General features: G+C 33.0%; 2 protein-coding genes and 2 long non-coding RNA genes across 4 annotated transcripts in view; 2 read left to right on the forward strand and 2 right to left on the reverse strand.

The window, feature by feature from the left end:
• LOC149476629 (uncharacterized) overlaps window positions 1-21,973 on the reverse strand; it is a 444,465-nt gene that overhangs the window by 222,410 nt on the left and 200,082 nt on the right. The window lies entirely within an intron of this gene.
• Window positions 5,741-7,316, forward strand: Dhps (Deoxyhypusine synthase). Its single transcript, XM_089711927.1, has one exon. The coding sequence runs from the start codon at window positions 6,189-6,191 to the stop codon at window positions 7,299-7,301; it is 1,113 nt and encodes a 370-aa protein (XP_089568053.1). The 5' UTR covers window positions 5,741-6,188; the 3' UTR covers window positions 7,302-7,316.
• The window catches only part of LOC149476635 (tyrosine-protein kinase-like otk), a 65,153-nt gene continuing 50,952 nt past the window's right edge, over window positions 7,773-21,973 (forward strand). Inside the window, exon 1 of the mRNA XM_089711902.1 lies at window positions 7,773-8,079. Within this exon, the coding sequence (XP_089568028.1) occupies window positions 8,034-8,079 (46 nt within the window). The 5' untranslated portion in view covers window positions 7,773-8,033. The remainder of the gene's footprint in view (window positions 8,080-21,973) is intronic.
• On the reverse strand, window positions 19,929-20,588 carry LOC149476636 (uncharacterized). The gene is made up of 2 exons (XR_016317824.1): window positions 20,513-20,588; window positions 19,929-20,339 (listed from the first exon to the last, which is right to left on the reverse strand). It is a non-coding gene; the product is annotated as an uncharacterized LOC149476636 (long non-coding RNA).

Genomic DNA, 21,973 nt, shown 5'->3' on the forward strand with positions numbered 1-21,973 from the left:
GCATCAAAATCCGTTGCGTAGTTTCAAAGATTTAAGCGTACAAAGGGACATAGGGACATAGGGACAGGGAAAGCGACTTTGTTTTAAACTATGTAGTGATGAAGTTTGGTTGTTAATTGTTTAATATAGACAAACATAATTTTAATGAAAATATATAAAGCATTTTTTTCTTTCGTTAGAAACGAAATCGCTAGCAAAACAAAAAATAACATTTCCTGGTAATTTTAATTCCGTAGTTGTTACTGGTTGTACGATAAATCAAAACATTGAGTAGGTACTAGGCGATCAGGCATTGATGGAAGGTAGAAAAGCCACTCTGCATATTTTGTGTGCAAGGGACTTTATTATTTTATAATAATAACAAGCGATTCCTGGTAATTTCGTAGGTGTATGCTAAATCAAAACATTGAATACCAGGCAATCAGACACTGAAGGAAGGTAGCCTTCCTGCATTTGTCGCATCATTGATCATTCGTGGGCGGTGGGCCACACTGAAAGTTTTGTGACTCAAAAATAAAACAATTTATTTGTATATTTTTTTGTATTATATATATTTACTGTCTGTTAAAGTTGTGATTAAAGTATTCTCTGTTTCATTTAAAACACTTTTTCATCCGTTCAAACCATTTCTGGAAACATGAGGACCATTGGTCCGAGGGTATGTTTTCTACGTGCTGTTTGAAAGCAATCACGGCCTCTTCTGGCCACGTAAATAGATTTTTTTATTTTTGGGAAAACGAAGAAATCGCACGGTGCTAGGCTAGGAGTGCTTGCGGCATGGGTCACATGACACATCACACATGCTCTATGTTTTCAGAAGCCAAAATGACTTCGTTTTGTTCGCGGTGTGCGCCGAAGCACTGTCATGGTGCAACAAGATGCGACTTCTATAGTCGGATTTTTAATAAGACGAAGCCAATTGACGTTTACTGTGTTGTCAGTTTTTGATGAAATAAAAATAGCGTTGTCAGTTGTCACAAAGAGAATCATTGAAAAATCCGACAAAAAATACACCCAAAAGCTTGTAAAAATCTTAGAGCATGTAAAAATAAAAAGCGCTTCCTGGTAATTTTGTAGATGCACGGTAAATCAAAACATTGAGTACCAGGCGATCAGACACTGAAGGAAGGTTGAAAAAGCCTCCCTGCATTTGTGTGGAAGGCTATTTATTATATACAAATTGTACATGTAGTACGCTTCAATTTGTATAAGTTAAACATGTGACTTTCCTTATTTATTTAAATCAAATATGAATATTTTACGGCTAAATTAAATCGGTATTTAGTTCTTAATATTTGCCCTGGGGGCTGGGAAAGACTTAATCTAATGCAAGCTGAAAAAAAAAACGCAATTATCATACGTCTGTATGCAAAATTTTAACGATTTCTGATCAAATTAATATTAGCTATTGAACAAAGAACAAATATCAAAGAATGTAAGTAGATATTATGTGTAATTGTGTACGTATTGTACATACACACACTTAAGTAATATCAACAATAACATATTGTATTACTTAACGCGTGTAACATGATAAAGAATAACATTGTTATTATAAAAACATAGTACATACCTCGTAATTTGCATGAACGTTCTTCCGTAATTAAAGTAAAATTTCAAGATCACGTCCGCGTCATGGTCATAGGTACCGCCATGGAGTAAGGCGACGATTTTGTTATCTTGAATCTTGCTAAAGAAGTTTCACTTCTGCCACGTGTGCTCGACACATACGCTCTTTTTTTAAATGAGGCATTTTACAAGTTTATTACAAAAATGACAATCCAAAATATTTTGCTATACATAAAATGGGCGGAGTCGATGCTCCAAGCTCCGCCCGTTGTTTACAAACTACCCCGTAACTCATAACAATGTACCAGGCTGTCAGGAATTCGAAGAGCACACGTAGTACAGCGAAAAAATATTGTTTACAAAATCACTGGAAATGCAAAACAATGTATGCTTGCATATGTTAAAAGAGCACGTCCATTTACTTACACGCGTTTCTTTTCTCGCGTTTAATAAAAAATACTTAAAGGCCAAATAATTCCTAGCCTTGATAGTCTTAAAAAAATCTTATCACTCGAGGCTTTGTCCGCGTTGTCAAAAGAAGTCCGTGTAGTTCCTATTCCCGTGGGATTTCCGGAATAAAACATATTCTATGTTCTTTCTCCAACTACCAAGAATTGAACAGAGATTACGGCGTGAAGACTTTTACTATATGGAGAAACTGCTTTCCGAGGTGGCAAAATTATATTAAACTATAAGCTATGTCCCGCGGTTTCACCCGCATTGCTCAGCTCCTGTTGGTCTTAGCGACATGATGTATAGCTTATAGCCTTACTCGATAAATGGGCAATGGGAATCTAACACTGAAAGAATTTTTCAAATCAGTCCATTAGTTCCTGAGATTAGCGCGTTCAAACAAACAAACTCTTCAACTTTATAATATTAGTATAGATTTTTCTGTATTTTCATGATTCAAAGGCCCTTCTAAACAAAGCCGAATTATTGGAGATGCAAAATCAAAAGATAATCCATCAATAAGATAAGATAAAACGAGGACAGATCAAAACCGCCAATTCACATTTGTAAGTGAATAAGCACTTGAAAATGGCTATTTAACTTTTAAACGGGAAACACCTGCGGATATTCACCTATGATCCACATCAATCATTCTACTATCCAAGGGAAATGAAACAAGAATCGAATACATATAGCTATTACATAAATTTTACATCCGGACGGTATTACAACATAACAATTACCTTGGTATTCGTTACATAATAATGGGTTCTGTGTACAAAATGATGAACAAGACAGCTGACATGTTAGTTAAGTCTAAGAAAGGAAAAAAAAAACATACATATAAAGATTAAAAATCTAGGTCATTAACTAACATTATCACACCGGACACATGAATCGTAAAAAAAAATGTTTATTTTATTAAATATTAAAATTATTGTAACTTGTAGTATGTTTAGTGAATTTATCACTCTTTTATTAAAAAAAAATCGAAAAGGCCCTTTTCTGTGTGAGCAAGTTATAATTTTTATGATTTCAATCAATATACAATCAGATATCAGATTACACATTGAGTTAATATGTACATACTAAGATTACACAATAATTTTAATCCGGGTTTAACAATGTAAAAAAAACAATGTAGGTAACAAAGGAACCGACACAAACGATAGCTATAAATATAAACTATGTACAAAAAATATTTAATAATCTTTTTTTAATCGCCCCTTAATACCTAAATAATTGGTAATGTTTAAGAAGTTTATTTTTTCCATTACTAACTTTAAATAGGTAATAAAGAATCTATTTAATAATTTATAATACTATGACTGGCCTACGTTTTCCACCCCTAAAGTTCAAAAGGGTAGATCGTAATTCGGGGTACCTACGGAAAAAGTGTAGATATTAAACACAGAGAAGAATAAAATATTTTCTTATATAAAACAATTTCACCAGAGTCCTCCTCATACTAACAACTTAACAAGTAACCATAAGTTAATTGCGGAAATGACAGGGCCATTACGTATAATATGTAACACAAATACCATATAAATAAACGACGCATGTCCTGCGTAACCTATTACACTTATGACATAACTAGTATAAGCCATAAGGTTTACCTACTTGAAGATAAAATAGTACCTACCTACCTTAAAGTTTAAAACTGCTTCTTGCGTAACGTTCAAAGAATTTAAAAGCTATATTCGCTTTAAATTGGAAGTGTTAATTACTTGATTTGATGATTTTAGATAATAGATACAGTTACATAAAGAGTTTAATAGATTTTGAATAAGATTTTATCGTTTATCTAGCGATTTACAGCTGCAGCGAGCCGTAGCCTCAGGTATGTTAGAATCCGAAAGGCTTTAATTTCTAAATATACTTATGTACCTACCTACTTAACCCTAGAAGCCTAATCTATATGGAACGTACACAAAGCCTTAATATACGTCTCAGAGGCGTACACATATAAAAGCCATTATTTTAGGTATATTATTTAATTATTATTGTTTTAATAAAGCGGAAATTTGAATTTGGGAAATAAACTAAAAATAAAACTACACTATTATCAATTATAACTATAATCAAAGTTGTTTATTACAACATAAAAAACAATATGCATAAATTGGAACAAAAAATTTACTTCTTCAAAATCAACTTATAACATATATTATTTTTATAAAGTATCAATTTTTTTTACGCTAATTATATATTTTTAGATAAAACATTACAACTAACCGGTCTATAAAGGATTGGTTTAACTTTAGGACCACACTACACATAAATCAACCTTGTGCTCGCCACACACAGATTTTTTTACATTTATTACACACAAATTTTGAAATTCATGGTTGGATTAGTTTCTGCAGACGGCCCAGATTATTGTAATGACGCAACGAACTCAGACACCTCATTATTTTAGCCCTTGCTTTGAACGTCGTCGATAATATGGTCATCCTCAACTTCGGAACCTGAATCCTCGTGAGGACTGCCTTCTCCATTCAAAATTGCGATAATGTCGTCTTTATTTAATAGATTGGACCGTAATATATTTATAACTGAAACAATTCCGAAAAAAGATATAAAATACACGAAAAACAATCAAAAGTAAAATCACTTAATCTTAGTTAAAAGTTACACAAAGCCTAAACATACGTCTCGCAGGCATGCAACACTTCGATAAATCAAAAATGGCGGGACTTACCATAACGATACAGGCACCGTCTTCTAGCTCCCGTCGGCCACTGAGATAACTAAAAAGTACGACGCGCTAGCTTCAACCGTTAGAAAGAGACATCCGATATTCGAATTTTTGTACGCCTCGCAGGCGTAGATTAGGCTTCTAGGGTTAACATTGTAATACCCTAAAATGAAACAAATTAAATACATAAAAAGCCTTTCCTATCAAACTTAAGTAATCGCCAAAAAGGTTCCTTTAGCCATTTTATAGTTATTTTAGTGTTGTAAAAAAACTACTGTAGAGATTGTGTTACTACTAAATAAATACTACTTTTACGTAGGCTTTGCTTTCTTCTCTAACTGAAAAAGAACGCTAAAATCAAAAGCAGACAATAGGTATTATTAAACAGTGCTTATCAAAAAGTACACGTGGTGGCTGGTGATCACGTCTTAATAATTTCAAAACACCTAAATTGATAACAATAATGATGAGAGAATCATGAGAGAATGGACAAATTAATGTAGAGAAATTTTGTAGTTAGGTATTAGTTAGTTCTTTAAAGAAACGAATCTTCAATGGCGGCGCTTATCATTCCCTCTCGCTCACACACGGCCGTACGGTATGCAAAAAAAAAATGGAAAAATAAAATCACTAAAATGTATTTGATTTTCCCTATAATAGTTTTTATCATAAATTTACAATGACAATTATGCATTTGCGAAAGTAAATAATGTTTTATTGGAATTTGACAAAATATGTTCTTTGGGAAAAGTTGTTCAGTTTTATGGGCTTATTACAAGTATTATGGGGATTTTATTACATTCTGTATACGTAAATATGATAATTCATATAAATACACAAATACAATTACAAAAAAGTTTGTCAACAAACAATTTGAAATAATTAATAAAATAATTATCAATTTACGTTATTTTTATTTTCTTTTTTGCTGATCCTACCATCTGTCAAAGTCAGCTTTGGCCGCCATTGAAGATTCGTTTCTTTATTGAACTGACTAATACCACTAAACCGCCCGGGCCCGCGCAGTTTTCAAAATGGAATTCCTAGACAGGGTAGCCATATAGGAAATTAAAAGCGTCAACGATTTAATTTATGTAAATACGTTAATATATTTATCTAAATATGAAACTAATTTGTAAATTACGTGAAATAAAAAAAAATATCACTTTAATTGTATATACCTATTGTTTTATAATTATTTGCCAGCCCGGTATATATTTTTATTATTTTTGTTAATTGCAATATTTATATCAGTGTCTTAATTGAAACCTGATATTTATGTCAAGAAAATGTCATCTGTCAGTGTCAGAACCAATTAAAAACAATTTTCTTTTCATATTCCCACTATTGTAATCACTTGTAATTTGTATCTCAAAAAGATAAATCAAAGTGCTTTTATCTTGTGTACAAACACTCTGTCATGCAATTTTAAATCAGCACTTATAGACAAAAGATAGAAAACAAAATGGATGTTCCAAAAATTGAGAAAGCTAAATTCCTTGCGCCCGAAGTAGCTGTAAGCGCTGTTCTTGCACCAAGTCAAGAACTACCTGCAGAGACACCAACAGTAGCAGGCTACGACTGGGAGAATGGCACCGATTATAACAAAATACTGGAAAGCTACGCGCGCTCTGGCTTCCAAGCAACCAGCTTCGGCAAAGCCGTGACAGAAATCAATAAAATGTTAAAATGTCGTTCCGTACCTCTCACTGAAGAAACGTGTGACCCATATGAAGAAGATGTATTCATAAAAAAGAAGACGAACTGTACTATTTTCTTAGGATACACTTCGAACATGATTTCGTCAGGTTTGCGTGATACAATACGATTTTTAGTTAAGAATAAACTCGTAGACTGCATTGTGACTACCGCTGGTGGTGTCGAAGAAGATTTTATTAAATGCCTTGCTCCAACTTATGTAGGAGACTTTAATTTAAGTGGTAAACTATTAAGAACTCGAGGGATAAACAGGATTGGCAATTTATTAGTGCCAAATGACAACTATTGCTTATTTGAAGAGTGGGTGACTCCACTACTAAATGAAATGCTAGATGAACAGTTACAGGATGGTACTGTGTGGTCACCGTCAAGGATCATAGCAAGATTAGGCGAAAGAATCAACAACGAGAGCTCTGTTTGCTATTGGGCATGGAAAAACAACATTCCGATCTTCAGCCCAGCATTAACCGATGGATCTTTAGGCGATATGATGTATTTCCATTCTTATAAACGACCAGGACTCATAATTGATATACTGGGAGATCTCCGGCGGTTAAATACAATAGCTGTTAAAGCTAACAATACAGGTGTTATCATTCTGGGCGGAGGAGTCATAAAGCATCATATATGTAACGCCAATCTCATGAGGAATGGAGCAGATTACGCTGTATATGTAAATACAGCGAGTGAATATGATGGCAGTGACTCTGGGGCGAGACCTGATGAAGCAGTGTCCTGGGGCAAGATACGGCCGAACGCAACGCCAGTGAAACTGTATGCTGATGCGACGTTGGTGTTCCCCCTTCTAGTCGCTCAGACGTTCGCCAAACATCATTTTAGCAATAAAAAAAATGTGTAAAAAACATTGATGTTTTATTTTACTGATCCATAATAATGCTGTTTTGATATATGTGATTTTAATTTAATCGAACACCACATTCTAAAACGTAGATACATTTTTTTAGTTGAATATTAATTAGTTTTCATTGAATAACAAGTATTCATCAAGGTAGTAGAACAACTCAGTCTCAACAAAAATTTAAAACTTGTAACGCCATCTATTATCAAATTTCAATATTTCTTGAAAACTTTAGTGCAAGTGACATCTTACGTCATTTTGAAAACAATGTTCATATTAAATATAAAATATTGTATATTTCAAAATTTTGATAAAAATTGTATAATTTTAATAATTGTATAATTTTGTTTCAAATGCTGGTAAGTTTTTATCACAGGTTTTTATTGTAACTTCACTTTTAATAAATACTTGCAATGTGAATGACCTGTCAAAGTACGCAGTGAAGTTGCCTGCTGTCTGGCGACCATAAAACCTTTCAATGTGTGGGTATTGATACAAAAATGTGAGCCTGTGTGCTGTCTGTGAAAGCAGTTTTCGAATTCAAACTTCAAAAGCTCACTCAGTTCGCGTCGCTTGCTAGCAAAAGCTGCGGAGTCTGAAATCGGGTGCTCACTGTTTGTGCTTACAAAATGCAACTTCCAAGCGTCTTCTAACATAAAAATGTCTATCCAAGCACTATATTCGATTGTTTGATCTCGAATGTGGATGTTTTATTCAGCATAGTGTACAAAAATGTGTTTATACCGTGGTGTCTTATTCGTTTTTCTGCTTGTAACCGGTAAGTTTCATCCTTAGTCCTGTGCTATTTTTAGGTTTACGGTCTTTCGAGGCAGATATTAATGAGATTTTGTTAGGATATGTAATTCGTTGCACGTTTTCGGTCCCTTTGATGTTAGAATTGTTTGTTTGATGTGCCGGATACGTATTGCGGCAAACGACATGTTTACGATTTCTTATTTATTTTAAGTGTTCTGTGTTCGTAAATTGTACATTTGCTTTCTTTTTGTTTAAATTACTTATGTTTCGTTGCATTTCCTTTCTTAGTGTTATTCAAAAATAATTTGAAAACTTATAAGATTTATATCAAATTATGATACTTAATCTCGATTAAACGTGTATGTTTACGTACTTTTATAATAATTATATGCATTTAATATAGGTATCAATTTATCGAATAATCTTATCAATGATCTACCTTTATGATATCACTGTGCATTATTAAATACCTACATATTAATTATAAGGTAAAATAATAATTTTGGAGTAGGTATTTACCAATAGTTTATAGGTAATTTTCCTAGTACAAAAAATAGTAGACCATATATTTAGAACTGAATGGAAACATATATAATGTATTACTATCCTAGTGTTGAAATACATAATGAATATAGGTATACCTACATACATGAAAGAAAAGTGATATCAAAGCCTAAAAAATACCATTTTGATTAATTGCAAATCAAATGTTCCGTCTTGTATTAAAGGCCTGTTTAAAAATTAAAAATATAAAATAACAAGAAACACAGACCCCAAATGGGTTTATAAATCTCACAGATAATCAATGATCATATTCTATGAAATTAATAGATTATGTAGCAAGAATAATTTTACATAATATAATGTTGTATTTTACGGCTTAATGTACCAGCTTGCAGCGCAGGTCAAGGAAAGGTAAACTTGATTGCAGAAATCACAAAGGGATAGATATAGATGCTGATACAAAACTCTTTCTAAACCTAAAAGGGATTAAAACAAGATAAATTGTTTGTAAAATAAATCTAATCGATAAATTTTCAAAAGAATTATTAATGAATGTTGAAACAAAAAGGTTTTGTGCTAAATCCAATCAAAAAACTCTGATACAATTTTGACATATTTAAGTTGGAAAATAGATTATTAGATTTGTGGTACAGCCACACCCCGGACACTCCATACAAAATGATCGTTTTGACAGTCACACTGTAGAGACTGCAAATGTGTGTGTTAACGCTTTATGGTTGGCACATTTGTGACTAGCGTAAAAAAAAATTCGCGTTTTGCTGATGAAATACATCCGTAAACAGCACAATATCTAACCATTTTCTACGAAAAACGATAATCACAAATCCAAAATAATAAAATTACTTTAAGTCAATTTGATTAATGTTGTCAATCTTCGTTGCGTATCGTCCTTGCAGAAAAATATGGCCCATTTTATGTCTGATCGCGCGGGGGTGAGGTAAGTTTAATTTTGGCGGGAGGCGGAGAGTGTCCGTTCTGTAGCGTTTAGCTACTATTATGTATTCTGTGGTACAGCATTAAGAGCCCTTTGTACTGAAAGTTTAGGCATTTTAGGCACTGAGATGGCTCGCGCCCGCGTTGCGCAGGAGCCGGCGCGGCATGAACTCCGGTGACCTATGAAGGCGGGTGATTATGCCACAGTATAAATAAATCAGTAGTTCGATTTTATTTGCTATCGTAGGAATGTTGTTGATATATAAATTTACTACTTATCCTATACCATTAAACGAGCAATATTTGCATATTTATACAGGGTGTCCCAAAAAGTAGTGATATACTGAAGCTGGGAGGTAGAGGACTTAGAGGGCTATCCGAATCACCCCCATGTGTGTTATGCGATTTTTCGTATTTTCGGAGTTATTACATTTTTTTTCAATTTTTCATCTATCGCCGAGTACGATGAGATTTTTATTTATGGTGACGTGAATTATTGCGCTAGATGCTTGTTTTTTTTTGTGTGCTAAGCTGAAAGATAGGCCAATTCAGTATGGTAACATTTACTATCGTTAGATCTTCGAATGGAATAAAAAAAAGAATTAAATGCTATGAAAGATAAAATTACCCAGTATGTTCATAACTTCAAGGGCCCATAAAAAAATAAAATCACATAAAAAAGGTTTTCCATTTGGCTTTTAAAAACTTGCTCTATCGATCAGGTAGCTACCCTAAAAATTTCATTTTATTATTCTGAAGGCTTCAATCGAAAAATTGAAATCTAAATGTGGTAAGTGCAAAATTTTTATTAACATGATGATTATTAAAACCAATAAATAGGTGTTTAAAAATGATTTTTTTTTAAATAGCCCCGCTGTTGCTCAATGCAAGTGCGACATCACCGTAAAAAGTTGTCTTTTTAATGTCTGAATGCTCTTTTATCATTTTTAATGGTTTCTTCTGCTACTATGAATTTCCGGGTTATTTCGTCCAAATTGTGGCAGTCTCTCGTCTTTGTAGTATCCCCACGGAAAAAATTCAATAGGGTTTATGTCCGGAGACCGTGGAGGCCAGGCTAAAGGGCAAAAATACCCTGAAAGATGGATTGGTCGTTGCAGCCTGCGCATGCGCCGGTGACGCCTGCTTTAAAGCCTGGCCTCCACGGTCCCTCGAATAAACCCCATTGATTTTTTTTCAATGGGGATACTAAAAAGACCTCGGCTACTTGAGAGAATGCCCCAATTTGGACAAAATAACCCGGAAATTCATAGTAGCAGAAGAAACCATTAAAAATGATAAAAAAGCATTCAGACAATTAAAAGACAACTTTTTACGGTGATGTCGCACTTGCACTGAGCAACAGCGGGGCTATTTAAAAAAATTCTGGTAATTAAACACCTATTTATTGGTTTTAATGATCATCATGTTAATAAAAATTTTGCACTTACCACATTTAGATTTCAATTTTTCGATTGAAGCCTTCAGAATAATAAAATGAAATTTTTATGGTGGCTACCTGATCGATAGAGCAAGTTTTTAAAAGCCAAATGGAAAACCTTTTTTATGTGATTTTATTTTTTTATGGGCCCTTGAAGTTATGAACATACTGGGTAATTTTATCTTTCTTGGCATTTAATTCTTTTTTTTATTCCATTCGAAGATCTAACGATAGTAAATGTTACCATACTGAATTGGCCTATCTTTCAGCTTAGCACACAAAAAAAAACAAGCATCTAGCGCAATAATTCACGTCACCATAAATAAAAATCTCATCGTACTCGGCGATAGATGAAAAATTGAAAAAAATGTAATAACTCCGAAAATACGAAAAATCGCATAACACACATGGGGGTGATTCGGATAGCCCTCTTGGTCCTCTACCTCCCAGCTTCCGTTCATCACTACTTTTTGGGACACCCTGTATATTTGTTTGTATATATACAGTGTGGAAATTTTCGATGTGCCCTGAATGGAAAGTACTTGAAATACTAGGGATAGCAAATTTTTCTGAAAAGAAACATTCCTTTTTCAAATTTTATTTTATTATTCAAATCGATAGAAACAATATAAGGGCATTTCTCTGCTAAATGGAAAATCACTGTCCCAAGCAAATTTTATTAGAATAAGTTCTATCATTTCTATTTTTTTAGGATTAATATGAACATAAATGTGGAATTCTTGGTTCACAATTGCTCATTATGTAATTTAATATAATAATTTTCGAGAAAAAAAATGTTATACATCTCAAAAACCACTCCCCTGGTATGTCCCTTTTCCAGAATTAGAAGTATTGATACCTATAAATATTTAATACTTGTCAATTCGTTACTAAATAATAATAATATGTAATTGCAGAAGACTGTGGCATATTTTAAATTACAAATTACATGTCTATAATAAAAAAAATATTGAAAAAATTGTTTACGAAGTTTGTCCTCAAATTTTTAAAACACTACCCTGGTAACATTTGAAAACGGCGCGAAAATCACTTAGGTTATTAGTCCAAAACATTTCAACCGTGAAATGGAACGCAAACGGTGTAAAGTTCGTTCGGTTGTCAATGTAAATAGACAGCCGCTATCTTGTCAGTAGCACCACTGTGTTTGGATGTGAACAACGCGTCGCGGCCGTTAGTACGAACACTCCACTGGTGAGCATTTGTCTTCATATTTTAAGAGTTTTAATTAAGATAATTTGTTTAAATTACTTTACTAGCAATCATGTCTGCACATCTGTGTTATAAATGTGATATGTTTTAATGATTTTGAGTTATTTGGTTTTCAAGTTAAAAAAACATTCCCCTGGTCCACATCCCCCTGTCATTTATATGCACAGGGGAGTGTTCCTTACCTCAGGGGAATGTTTTTTAAGTTTTGTAAAGACTTCATTGCTGGATAGCGCATCAATTTTCCTCAGCGTTAATAATATGTACCAAATAAATAAATAAATAATATAATTATCGTTCTTTTTCGTAGGTTATAGCTCAAAATGCCACCTAAAATGAAGCCACCCAAAACAAGAGAAGAAATATTAGAACAAAAACGAATAGCTGATCGATTGAGATACCAACGACTTAAAAATGACCCTCAAAAACAAGAAGAAAGGCGTCTTTCAGAATATCCATAGTCATTTTTTTAATTGCATCATCGTCAATTACTGTAAATAGAGTGATTGAAGGACACCTTTGACACACAGAGTCTATAAAAGATTCCATACTATCGATATCTCCTCCTGCAGCAACGACAGCATCAGCAGATCTTTTGCACGTGGCGCCAATACCATCTGTGGCACTCTTGCCATGGCCACTCTCTGAAAAATTCCAGGAGAACTTTTCTACATTTGGAACCTTCATATGTAGCCTCGAAGTCACAATATGGAACAACATTTTATTTCGATACTGTGTAACGGGTCCGACGCTCACAAAATGAATGCCGGTAATATGCGATGGTAAAACTTTACCATCGCATATTAAAATTTTAAGGCATTTTTAGTGTGTAAGTGTGTAAACTACCACAGTATGAAGGCTCAGCTCAGCTCTCTAGAACCTCCAAAATGATAGGCCTGTATCTCCACAGACTCCGATTCCTGTCGAAATCCCGCTATCTCAAATCTCACGGACATGACTGCATTACAGAGACTATCCTTTTAAGACCGATTGAAAATACTAAGACTGATCTTGATAATACTGCGGAGCCTAGTACAAGCGTCCTTCAGCAAACTTATTATAACAGTGGTGATTACGTTTTAGTTAAGTTTATTGTCGGGAACAGGGAATATCGCTATGCTGCGGTTGTTAATAAAGTAGATGATGAGGACGGCGAACTAACAGTGACTTTTCTGAAAATTTGTGATAACAAGGGCTACAAGTTTAGAATAGATGAGAATGATATGTCTGATGTCGGTTTTGACCAAATATTGGAAAAGTTCCTGATCCGAACGTGACTGTTAAAGGAAGTAGATTATTTTATAGTTTTCCAAAATTGCTACATGTCTTTGAGAAATAAGAGATGTTTCCCTGAAAGATAAAATTCATTTTTAGTGGTATACTGTGCCAGCAATGATAATTATTTCAAGTTACCTGAAAAGTATAAATGTTTCTTAATTGTAAGCCAAAAAAAGTTTATTGTGATGAGGTAATATTTTTGTTTTTATTTTATTTAACGTTCTAAGAGCTGACTTATGTCAAACAATCAGTATTTAAGAAAGACTAAAAGTAAGAAGTTGATTTTGTTCAGTTTATAACAAATGTTATAAAAATGTCTCTATTTTGTAAGTGAATTTAGTTTTGATCTCGTTGATTATTTAAGTAATAATTACACATTGTAAGAGCTAATAAAAATAAAGATTCGATTATTTAAACATACAAAAATATTAGTTTTAGTTCATAAAAACATTCCCCTGGTTAGTCACAACATTACCCTGTCACGATTTTGCACAAAACCGCTCATAACTCAAAAACAAAGAAAAAAATGTGTGTGTTTCTTTAATATATATTTTTGATATACTATTACCTTGCTTTGTATTAACAAACATTCTCAACATTTGATAAATTTTGGTTAGGACAGTCTTGTTTGAACGAGTTTCCAAATAGCAGAGAAACACCCATAAAAGATAATTTATTGTTAATTTCTCGTAAAAATTTTTTGGTCTATTTTATACATACATTTAAAGTTTAAAATGAAACTCTCGTTCTGGATACATTAATTTATTTTCTTCTGAAAATATTGGTAATAATAATTTAAAGTAAAACAAATAAAAAAGGCAAAATAATAATTGAATATAAGTATGTAATAAGTAAGTTAGTGTATTCTAAATTTTTGAAAATCTTTGAATGCAGTTCTATTTCTTTTTAAAAATAAAGGAAATTTGCTATCTCCAGTATTTCTAGTACTTTCACCCAGGGCCCATCGAAAATTTCCACACTGTATTTACAAACAAATATATTAATATGCAAATATTGTTCGTTTAATAGTATAGAATAAGAAGTTAATTTATATTTACAACAATAATCCTAGGATAACTAACAAAATCAAACTACTGATTTATTTATACCGTGACATGCTCGCCGTTTTACTCGCCGCTCGGTTCTAATACGCGAACGGCGACTGCAACGTGGTCGGGAGCAAAACTAGCACAGGTCCTCCCTCGATAACGTCCGGCTGGACTCTGGCTGCACTGACGTGGTGCGCGCGAGTCGCATTTTACGTATTATATTTTATATAGAAAAAAATAAGGGCTAAATTAAAAATCTATCCAAAAACTTCCCTGTAAAACCTGATTAGTAAATGAAATGTCAAATTTTCATAAACATAGCGTTCCCCTAATTCTCATAAAACTGATTATGCTTTTAAAATCGATGTTACTTCTGATTTTTTTTTGATCGAGTCAAATGTTTAATATTGTGTTTTTATCCAAAAAAGTCACTAGATCAAACGTTTATCTGTGCTATATATTTTTTTAGGATTTTAAATATGATGATTTCTATCCAAAAACCATGATTTAGAAACATACATTTCGGAGCAGGGCCCCTTAAATATAATTTTATTGTGCAACATTACTAAAGGGGGGGTTCTAGAGTATAAATACAAGCCATTGTGCTTCTTCTGTCTTCGTAAATTTTACATAATTTAAGTGAAATAACTTTTATTATGGTCTGCAACTACCTACATGGTCACTACTAATGTTAATTGTATTTAAGAAAACTTAATTTTGAAATAGTGATCGGTTTTTTTTATTTAATACGTAGGTACTATAAACTATTTATTAAATTACCTGACTCGACATTGTCGTACACACGAACTATAAAAACGCGTAGTTTTAATATGATCGTACTAGCTGTGCTCCGCGGTTTCACCCGCATTGCTCCGCTCCTGTTGGTTTTAGCGTGATGATATATAGCCTATAGCCTTCCTCGATAAATGAGCTATCTAACACTGAAAGAATTTTTCAAATCGGACCAGTAGTTCCCGAGATTAGCGCGTTCAAACAAACAAACTCTTCAGCTTTATAATATTACTATAGATTTATATCGATTAAGTTTTCAAGTATCTATGATTCAACACGGATTTTATTCGTAGCTTTCCATCCAACTCCCTTAATTTTTCCTTTCATACAAACCTGACAATAGCAAACGCAACAAAGAGAGATTTAGCTAAATCGGTTCGTTCCATGGAAAAATAATATTCTTCGAAGTGAAGTCGTAACTCGACTGTGTCGGTTCTTCGAAATGTAACGTTGGAAAGAAATGAAGCAAGGTACAATATGGGTTCTCACTTCTCTGTGACCTTGGTACCATAAGGGACTTTTTAGTTGTAACACATACCTACTGGTTTATGGTTAACAACCGCAACTTTTTCCGTGCGATTAGAGAGAATTTTATTTTCATATATGTATTTATTTATGTACGGAAATAGGTACTTATGCACTCCTTAAAAATGGGTACACATACCTGTTGGAGATTATCCGGGAAAATCACGATTTTTTTAATCCATAGGACAAAATATTATATCTATTATGTATCTATTGTACCACGCCTACTCTCCTACTTCCCAGCTCTCCTTTGCTTTTGGGTTGTCAGGAAGAAATCGCTCATGAGCGATAAGACCGCCTACTGTACACCTCTTGTGCTGATTTTTATTGTCTTTCTGTCAACTTCATCTGTGTGTACAATAAAGTATTTTTATTTATTTATCTAACTTTAACTTTAACAGACAGTTTATGTTAATATTCATGTCACGTACCTATCTATCTGTCTGTCTTTTTCTACGTTGTAAAGGAATACAGACTAAAATTTGGGTATATACCTAGATACCTACTAGATATAAGATACCTAGATAGTGAGATTTCATAGTGAAATGACAAAGGATTATTAATGCTTTCAACCAGGTACTGTGCAAGTGAACTCACGTTAATTGGATATATTGATCACTAATATGTAAGTATATCCTTACCTCATACCTTCCTTGGTAGATATATTGGTTTAGGATTACAAACAAATGATCGAAACTTAATCCATACTAATATTATAAATGCGAAAGTAACTCTGTCTGTCTTTCTGTTCCTCAATCACGCCTTAACTACTGAACCAATTTGCATGAAATTTGGTATAGAGATATTTTGATACCCGAGAAAGGACATAGGATAGGTTTTATCCCGGAAATCCTACGGGAACGGGTTTTTCTTTGAAAACGCGGGCGAAGCCGCGGGCGGAAAGCTAGTAAAATATAAGTTGATAATCATTTGTTATAGATAGTTCTTTCAGGAGTTGGTTGATACAAAAAGAAAAGAACAAAAGGTTATACAGGTTTGCTGAAAGAAAAACAGTAAAAAGAAGATACTACGCTGAAGGAGTCACTCACGTTTATGCAAATAAAAAAAATAATACATACGGTCTATTGTACATTTAATATTTACTATCTTTTACTATGTTTTAAAATGTCATGACGTGATTGTTGCTTCCGAAATGATTTTTTTTATTTCATGTGTAGATATTTTCCCGAAAAAGTTCTTAGCTTAATTTACCTGTCATTTGAAATTACGATTTACGACTATTCCGTAATCCAGTATAAGTATAGCCACTGATAGCCACAGTATAGCTATAAATTAAATCTATACTAATATTATAAAACTGAAGAGTTTTTTTGTTTGAACGCGCTAATCTCGGGAACTATATGTCCGATTTGAAAAATTATTTCGGTGTTACACAGCCCATTTATCGAGGAAGGCTATAGGCTATATATCATCACGCTAAGACCAACAGGAGTAGAGAACTGCGGGTAAAACCGCAGGGCACAGCTAGTGTAAAATAATTTTTAAAGTCCACACATATTAGTTTAAAACACTAATGACTCATGGCACTAAAATAAATCACGCACCCCTCGAGAACTACCCTAAAACAGAAGCTAGACTGAACCCAGACGTACTAAATTAAAATTAATACCAAGTTTCGAGTGGAACCTAAAATCTAAAGCACTAGATTGTGTCTGGAATTATCTTAAATTGTTGTTTGTTTTGTTAGTAATGGATTACAGTTTTAAATTATCTAATTTAATTTAGTTGTTATTGGAATTGGAGTTGGATCTTTGTCCTTTACTCGGTAAAAAGGAATTCTTTGAGTATTTTTCGTTTTAGCTTCTCTATCTATTTAAATTGAAGATAATTTCAATCAAAGTTTTGAAGCTGTTTTTTTGTGAAACAAATAAATAAAATAAAAACAAATTTCAATATTATTTAACCAACTACTTCAATAGGCTTCTTTACTTGTTAAGCACTTTTTATTTTAATTTTCGTGATTAAACCTAATGTACCAAGTAGGGATGTAACGATACATGATTTTGCCGATACGATACCGATACCGATATTTGTAGTAATGTATCGGCGATACCGATACCGATACCGATATCGATGGCTTGGTAGAAAAATAAATAGTGAATTATGCATAAAAAGTTACCAACATTTAACAGAGACAACTGTTAATCGTATTCTTTTAAATAAAAATGCCAAATCAAAAAACAACAAAACCATTTATTTTAGTATTATTATTTTACGAAGTCAGTTAAACTTTAAGTAATACACATACAATCAGTACCTAATAAAAGTTTACTATTGGTAGAGTTTTTTCAGAAAACAAAGTGCGCACGCGCGGGCGGCCTCCCGCATCGTTCATTGGGCGCGGGTTTTTGAATTATTTGATATCAAAAAAATTGGTTGTTTGTAAAGTAGGTTTACGATCGAGATGTTTACGTGATAACATAATGCAGTGGCAGCGCTCGAGATGAAACGGGAGATCGGTCCGTCTCTCTCTCGTTATACCTGCGATCGCGCTCGTGAGGTTTTGGTGTGACACAAGTTTATGAACATGTCACCCGACTAAAACGATTTTGAAACGTTATCACGTTAAAAATTAAAAAAATTCAAAATTATTTATTTATTTCCTTTACATAAACAAAGGAGAATGACCACGGGTGGTATCGGTAAAATTTTAGTTGTGCCACGTATTCGTGATATTGTTAATTCCTATTTGTATTTTTAATGATCATATGTATCACTATTAAGTCTTAATTATACCGGATAAATTGAAATAATAGTAAAAGTTTGTGTTTTGAAACATGTATGATCACTTATGACACATTATGATCATTATACACACTATTATAAACACCGAAATAGGTCAAAAAATTTTCCTGTCCGTCATGTGTGAAACCTGAAAACACTATAACTTGTGAAAAAATCCATAATTTGAGTTAAATTTTTTTTTTAAATATTCTAATCGACGATTGTAGGTCACTGAATGCGAATGATTAATTAATTCAGTGTCGTTTAATTGCAATTAATAAAAAACGAAAACTACAATAAGTTTTTTTTTTATATATATTTCATAATTAAATGAGCATTATGAGTCGTGCACTTTTGGATTTTCCAAACTTTTTTGTATTTATAATGATCATATTTATCACTATTAAGTCGTAATTATACCGAATAAATACAAATAAAAGTAAAAGTTTTTGTTTTGACACATATATCTATCTCTCTTGCTAGCGTCCTGCGTCATCTGTCATTGTGTTCGACGCATTGTTCGACGTTATTTATTTTGAAATAATGTTTATTACGATTTACTTTTCACATTTGTCTTGTAAATTAAAATATTACCTATGTAATAAATGTAAAACTTAACGTTCATATTTAGTTTAAACTCGATAAAGTATTTTTTTAAAGTGTTGAATAACACTATTGTTTTATTTTTATTGTCGCGAACTGCGGCTTATTTACATAAAAACTTTAATCGTTTCTAAAAGTACTAACATCAAGCTTTAAATTGAGCTATATTTCATCTTGACACAATAAGTTTGATTGCGATACCAAGTGCCATAGTAACTTGGGCAATCTCCTTTGTGATTGGAACACTCCTAGTAACCAAATAAAATGCTTGTGTCAGGAGGTTCCGCTCTTACTTAACACTATTACAGAAACAGAAATAAAACAATATGAATGAATACAATGCAAAAACATAAAAGAAAAGAAAGAATTTAATAAAAAAATATCGGTATCGGTTGATTTATTATCGGCGATACCGATATATCGGCAAGGCCGATATATCGGCCGATATATCGGTATCGGTATCGGTATCGTTACATCCCTAGTACCAAGTATCGAATTTTAATGCTTATCTATTGTTAATCGTATTTTAGAATATAAAATCTACACAGCCGTTTTAGCATTAAAATTAATTATTAAACATACAAAACAAACTTTTAACCCGCCATTGGTGACGTGAATTTGACTTACAGCGTTGGTGACCACGGTCTCACGCACCGGGGTTTTTGACTACGAGTTTATCTGTAATTTACGGTTCATGCTACTTTTCATTGGGATAGATATAAAATTTGATCTTTTATTGTCAATAAAACATAGGTATTTAATAAATCAAATCTCTTTTATTAGCATAAGACAACATCTTTGAAATAACTAAAATTGTCAAGTATTTTAACAAAGTTTTTTTAAAACTCAAAAATAAAGCATCAATCTTAATTATTTAACAGTAAAATTAGGCTTAGTCAGTCTTATGACACTGAAAACATAAAATGAAGTAACATAAATGGTAATACTTCGACCAAAAAAAAAATATATACAATACTAAAATCACTCATCTTCAACAGCCAAACAACTAGAGCAAGTTATTGGTACTACGTGCGATCTGGTTCGAAATTATCTGGTTCGAAGTCACTTCCAGATTCACTTTCCGATGACGTTTGTAATCTGTCCTCATCAGATACTGCTTCTTGCAAAAGAGCCTCGAGACGACACTGATTACTTTCGTAAGACATGCTGAAACAGTGTTCACAATTTGAACAAAAAACACGGAATTTCTTGTAAAATATCGATCAAATCTAGCAAAACGCTTACTAATAATAGAATTATATGATTAAACTATAAATTACAACAATAGCTTTATCAAAATAAGTAAAATAAAAAAAATACACAATAACCATTTTACTTACTTAGTTGGTGACGCCGGTCTCACGCACCGGGTTGGGGCCAAAACTCAGTAACGTGCGCCCGCGTCGCTGTCGTGGGGTAGGGGTAGGGTAGGGGGCGCGAAATAATAAGCTACTCGAAACCACAGTGCAATTCGATAAACGGTGACAAAAATATTTGGGTTTCTTTAACTGCCCGGTCTCACAGACATATGAGGTCACCAATGGCGGGTTAAGTTCCTACCTATAGGTTCTTAAAAACTCGATCATACAAATAAAATAATATTATTAACAAAACAACTGCCAACTGCAAGAACAATACACAATTATTTTTATTTACAGCTAATGTCATCTGATATTACAATTATAAAACAATAGGCACTCGACACTACGCTGCATCAGCGAATTTGATTAATACAACAGACAACAGATTTGTGTGAATAACACTTGTGTGATGTAACTTATTAATATCTATACTACTACTAGCCCGCCCGCCCCGGCTTCGCCCGTGGTACCTACATGTTTAAACTATCCTATCTCTCAAGTTGGATCGAATTGCACATGGTGTGCGAATTTTATTATAATTGGTTAAGTGGTTTAGGAGTCCATTGAGGACAAACATTGTGACACGAGATTTATATATATTAAGATATTAAGATTATAAAAATGGCGAGTTTGTATGTTTGAACGCGGTAACCTCAGAAAGATGAGGACCGATTTCAAAAGTTTTCTTGAATTTCATCGTTGTATATGACTGACTGACCGGTAGGCTTGGTGGGTAGTGGCCCTTCCTTCTAAGCCAGAGGTCGTGGGTTCGATTCCCACCCGGGGCAAATATTTGTGTGATGAACGTAGATGTTTGCTCTGTTTGGGTGTTAATTATTATCTATAAAAGTATTTATTTAAAATTATATATGTATGTTTATCAGACATCTGGTTTCCATAATACAAGCGAAAGCTTAGTATGGGATCAGATCGTGCCGTGTGTGAAAATTGTCCTGAAATATTTATTTATTTATATATGTAGGTACGTTATTGAGTTATTTTGTTTATTATTAATCTCAGGAACTAGTTTTTCTAATTAAACACGTATTTTATTGTAGAATAGATCATTTATTAATAACTCATTCCCCGGAATAACAGACACAATAGAAAATATTATATTATATTGTGTCGTGGACCGATCGGGCCGTTCGGGGCTCAATGGGTTAAGAAAACAAGTAGGTAATATAAAATCACGCATCGAATCGTCATACGAGAGGAAAGTCAATGAAAATGATTGAAAATTATATGGGGAAAATATTTTTTTTCCAGAAACAAAAGCTTATAGTTATAATATACTGTACTAGATATTTTTATTTATCAATAACCAATTGCAAAATATATATGTATATTTCAATTCCTTTTCAGGTATTATTCTGATAGCAAAAAATTGCTTCATTCATCTATGTATTTCATTTGTTGAATCATCGATATTTTACAGAA

This window comes from Colias philodice, chromosome 27, assembly GCF_061535455.1.
Source record: "Colias philodice isolate Cphi_HAF_F1 chromosome 27, ilColPhil1 Martin Lab GWU primary, whole genome shotgun sequence".
Taxonomy (NCBI): Eukaryota; Metazoa; Arthropoda; class Insecta; order Lepidoptera; family Pieridae; genus Colias; species Colias philodice.

Excerpts from the sequence above, each read along its gene's own strand:
- Dhps (XM_089711927.1), top strand. The coding sequence starts at position 6,189 with ATGGATGTTCCAAAAATTGAGAAAGCTAAATTCCTTGCGCCCGAAGTA.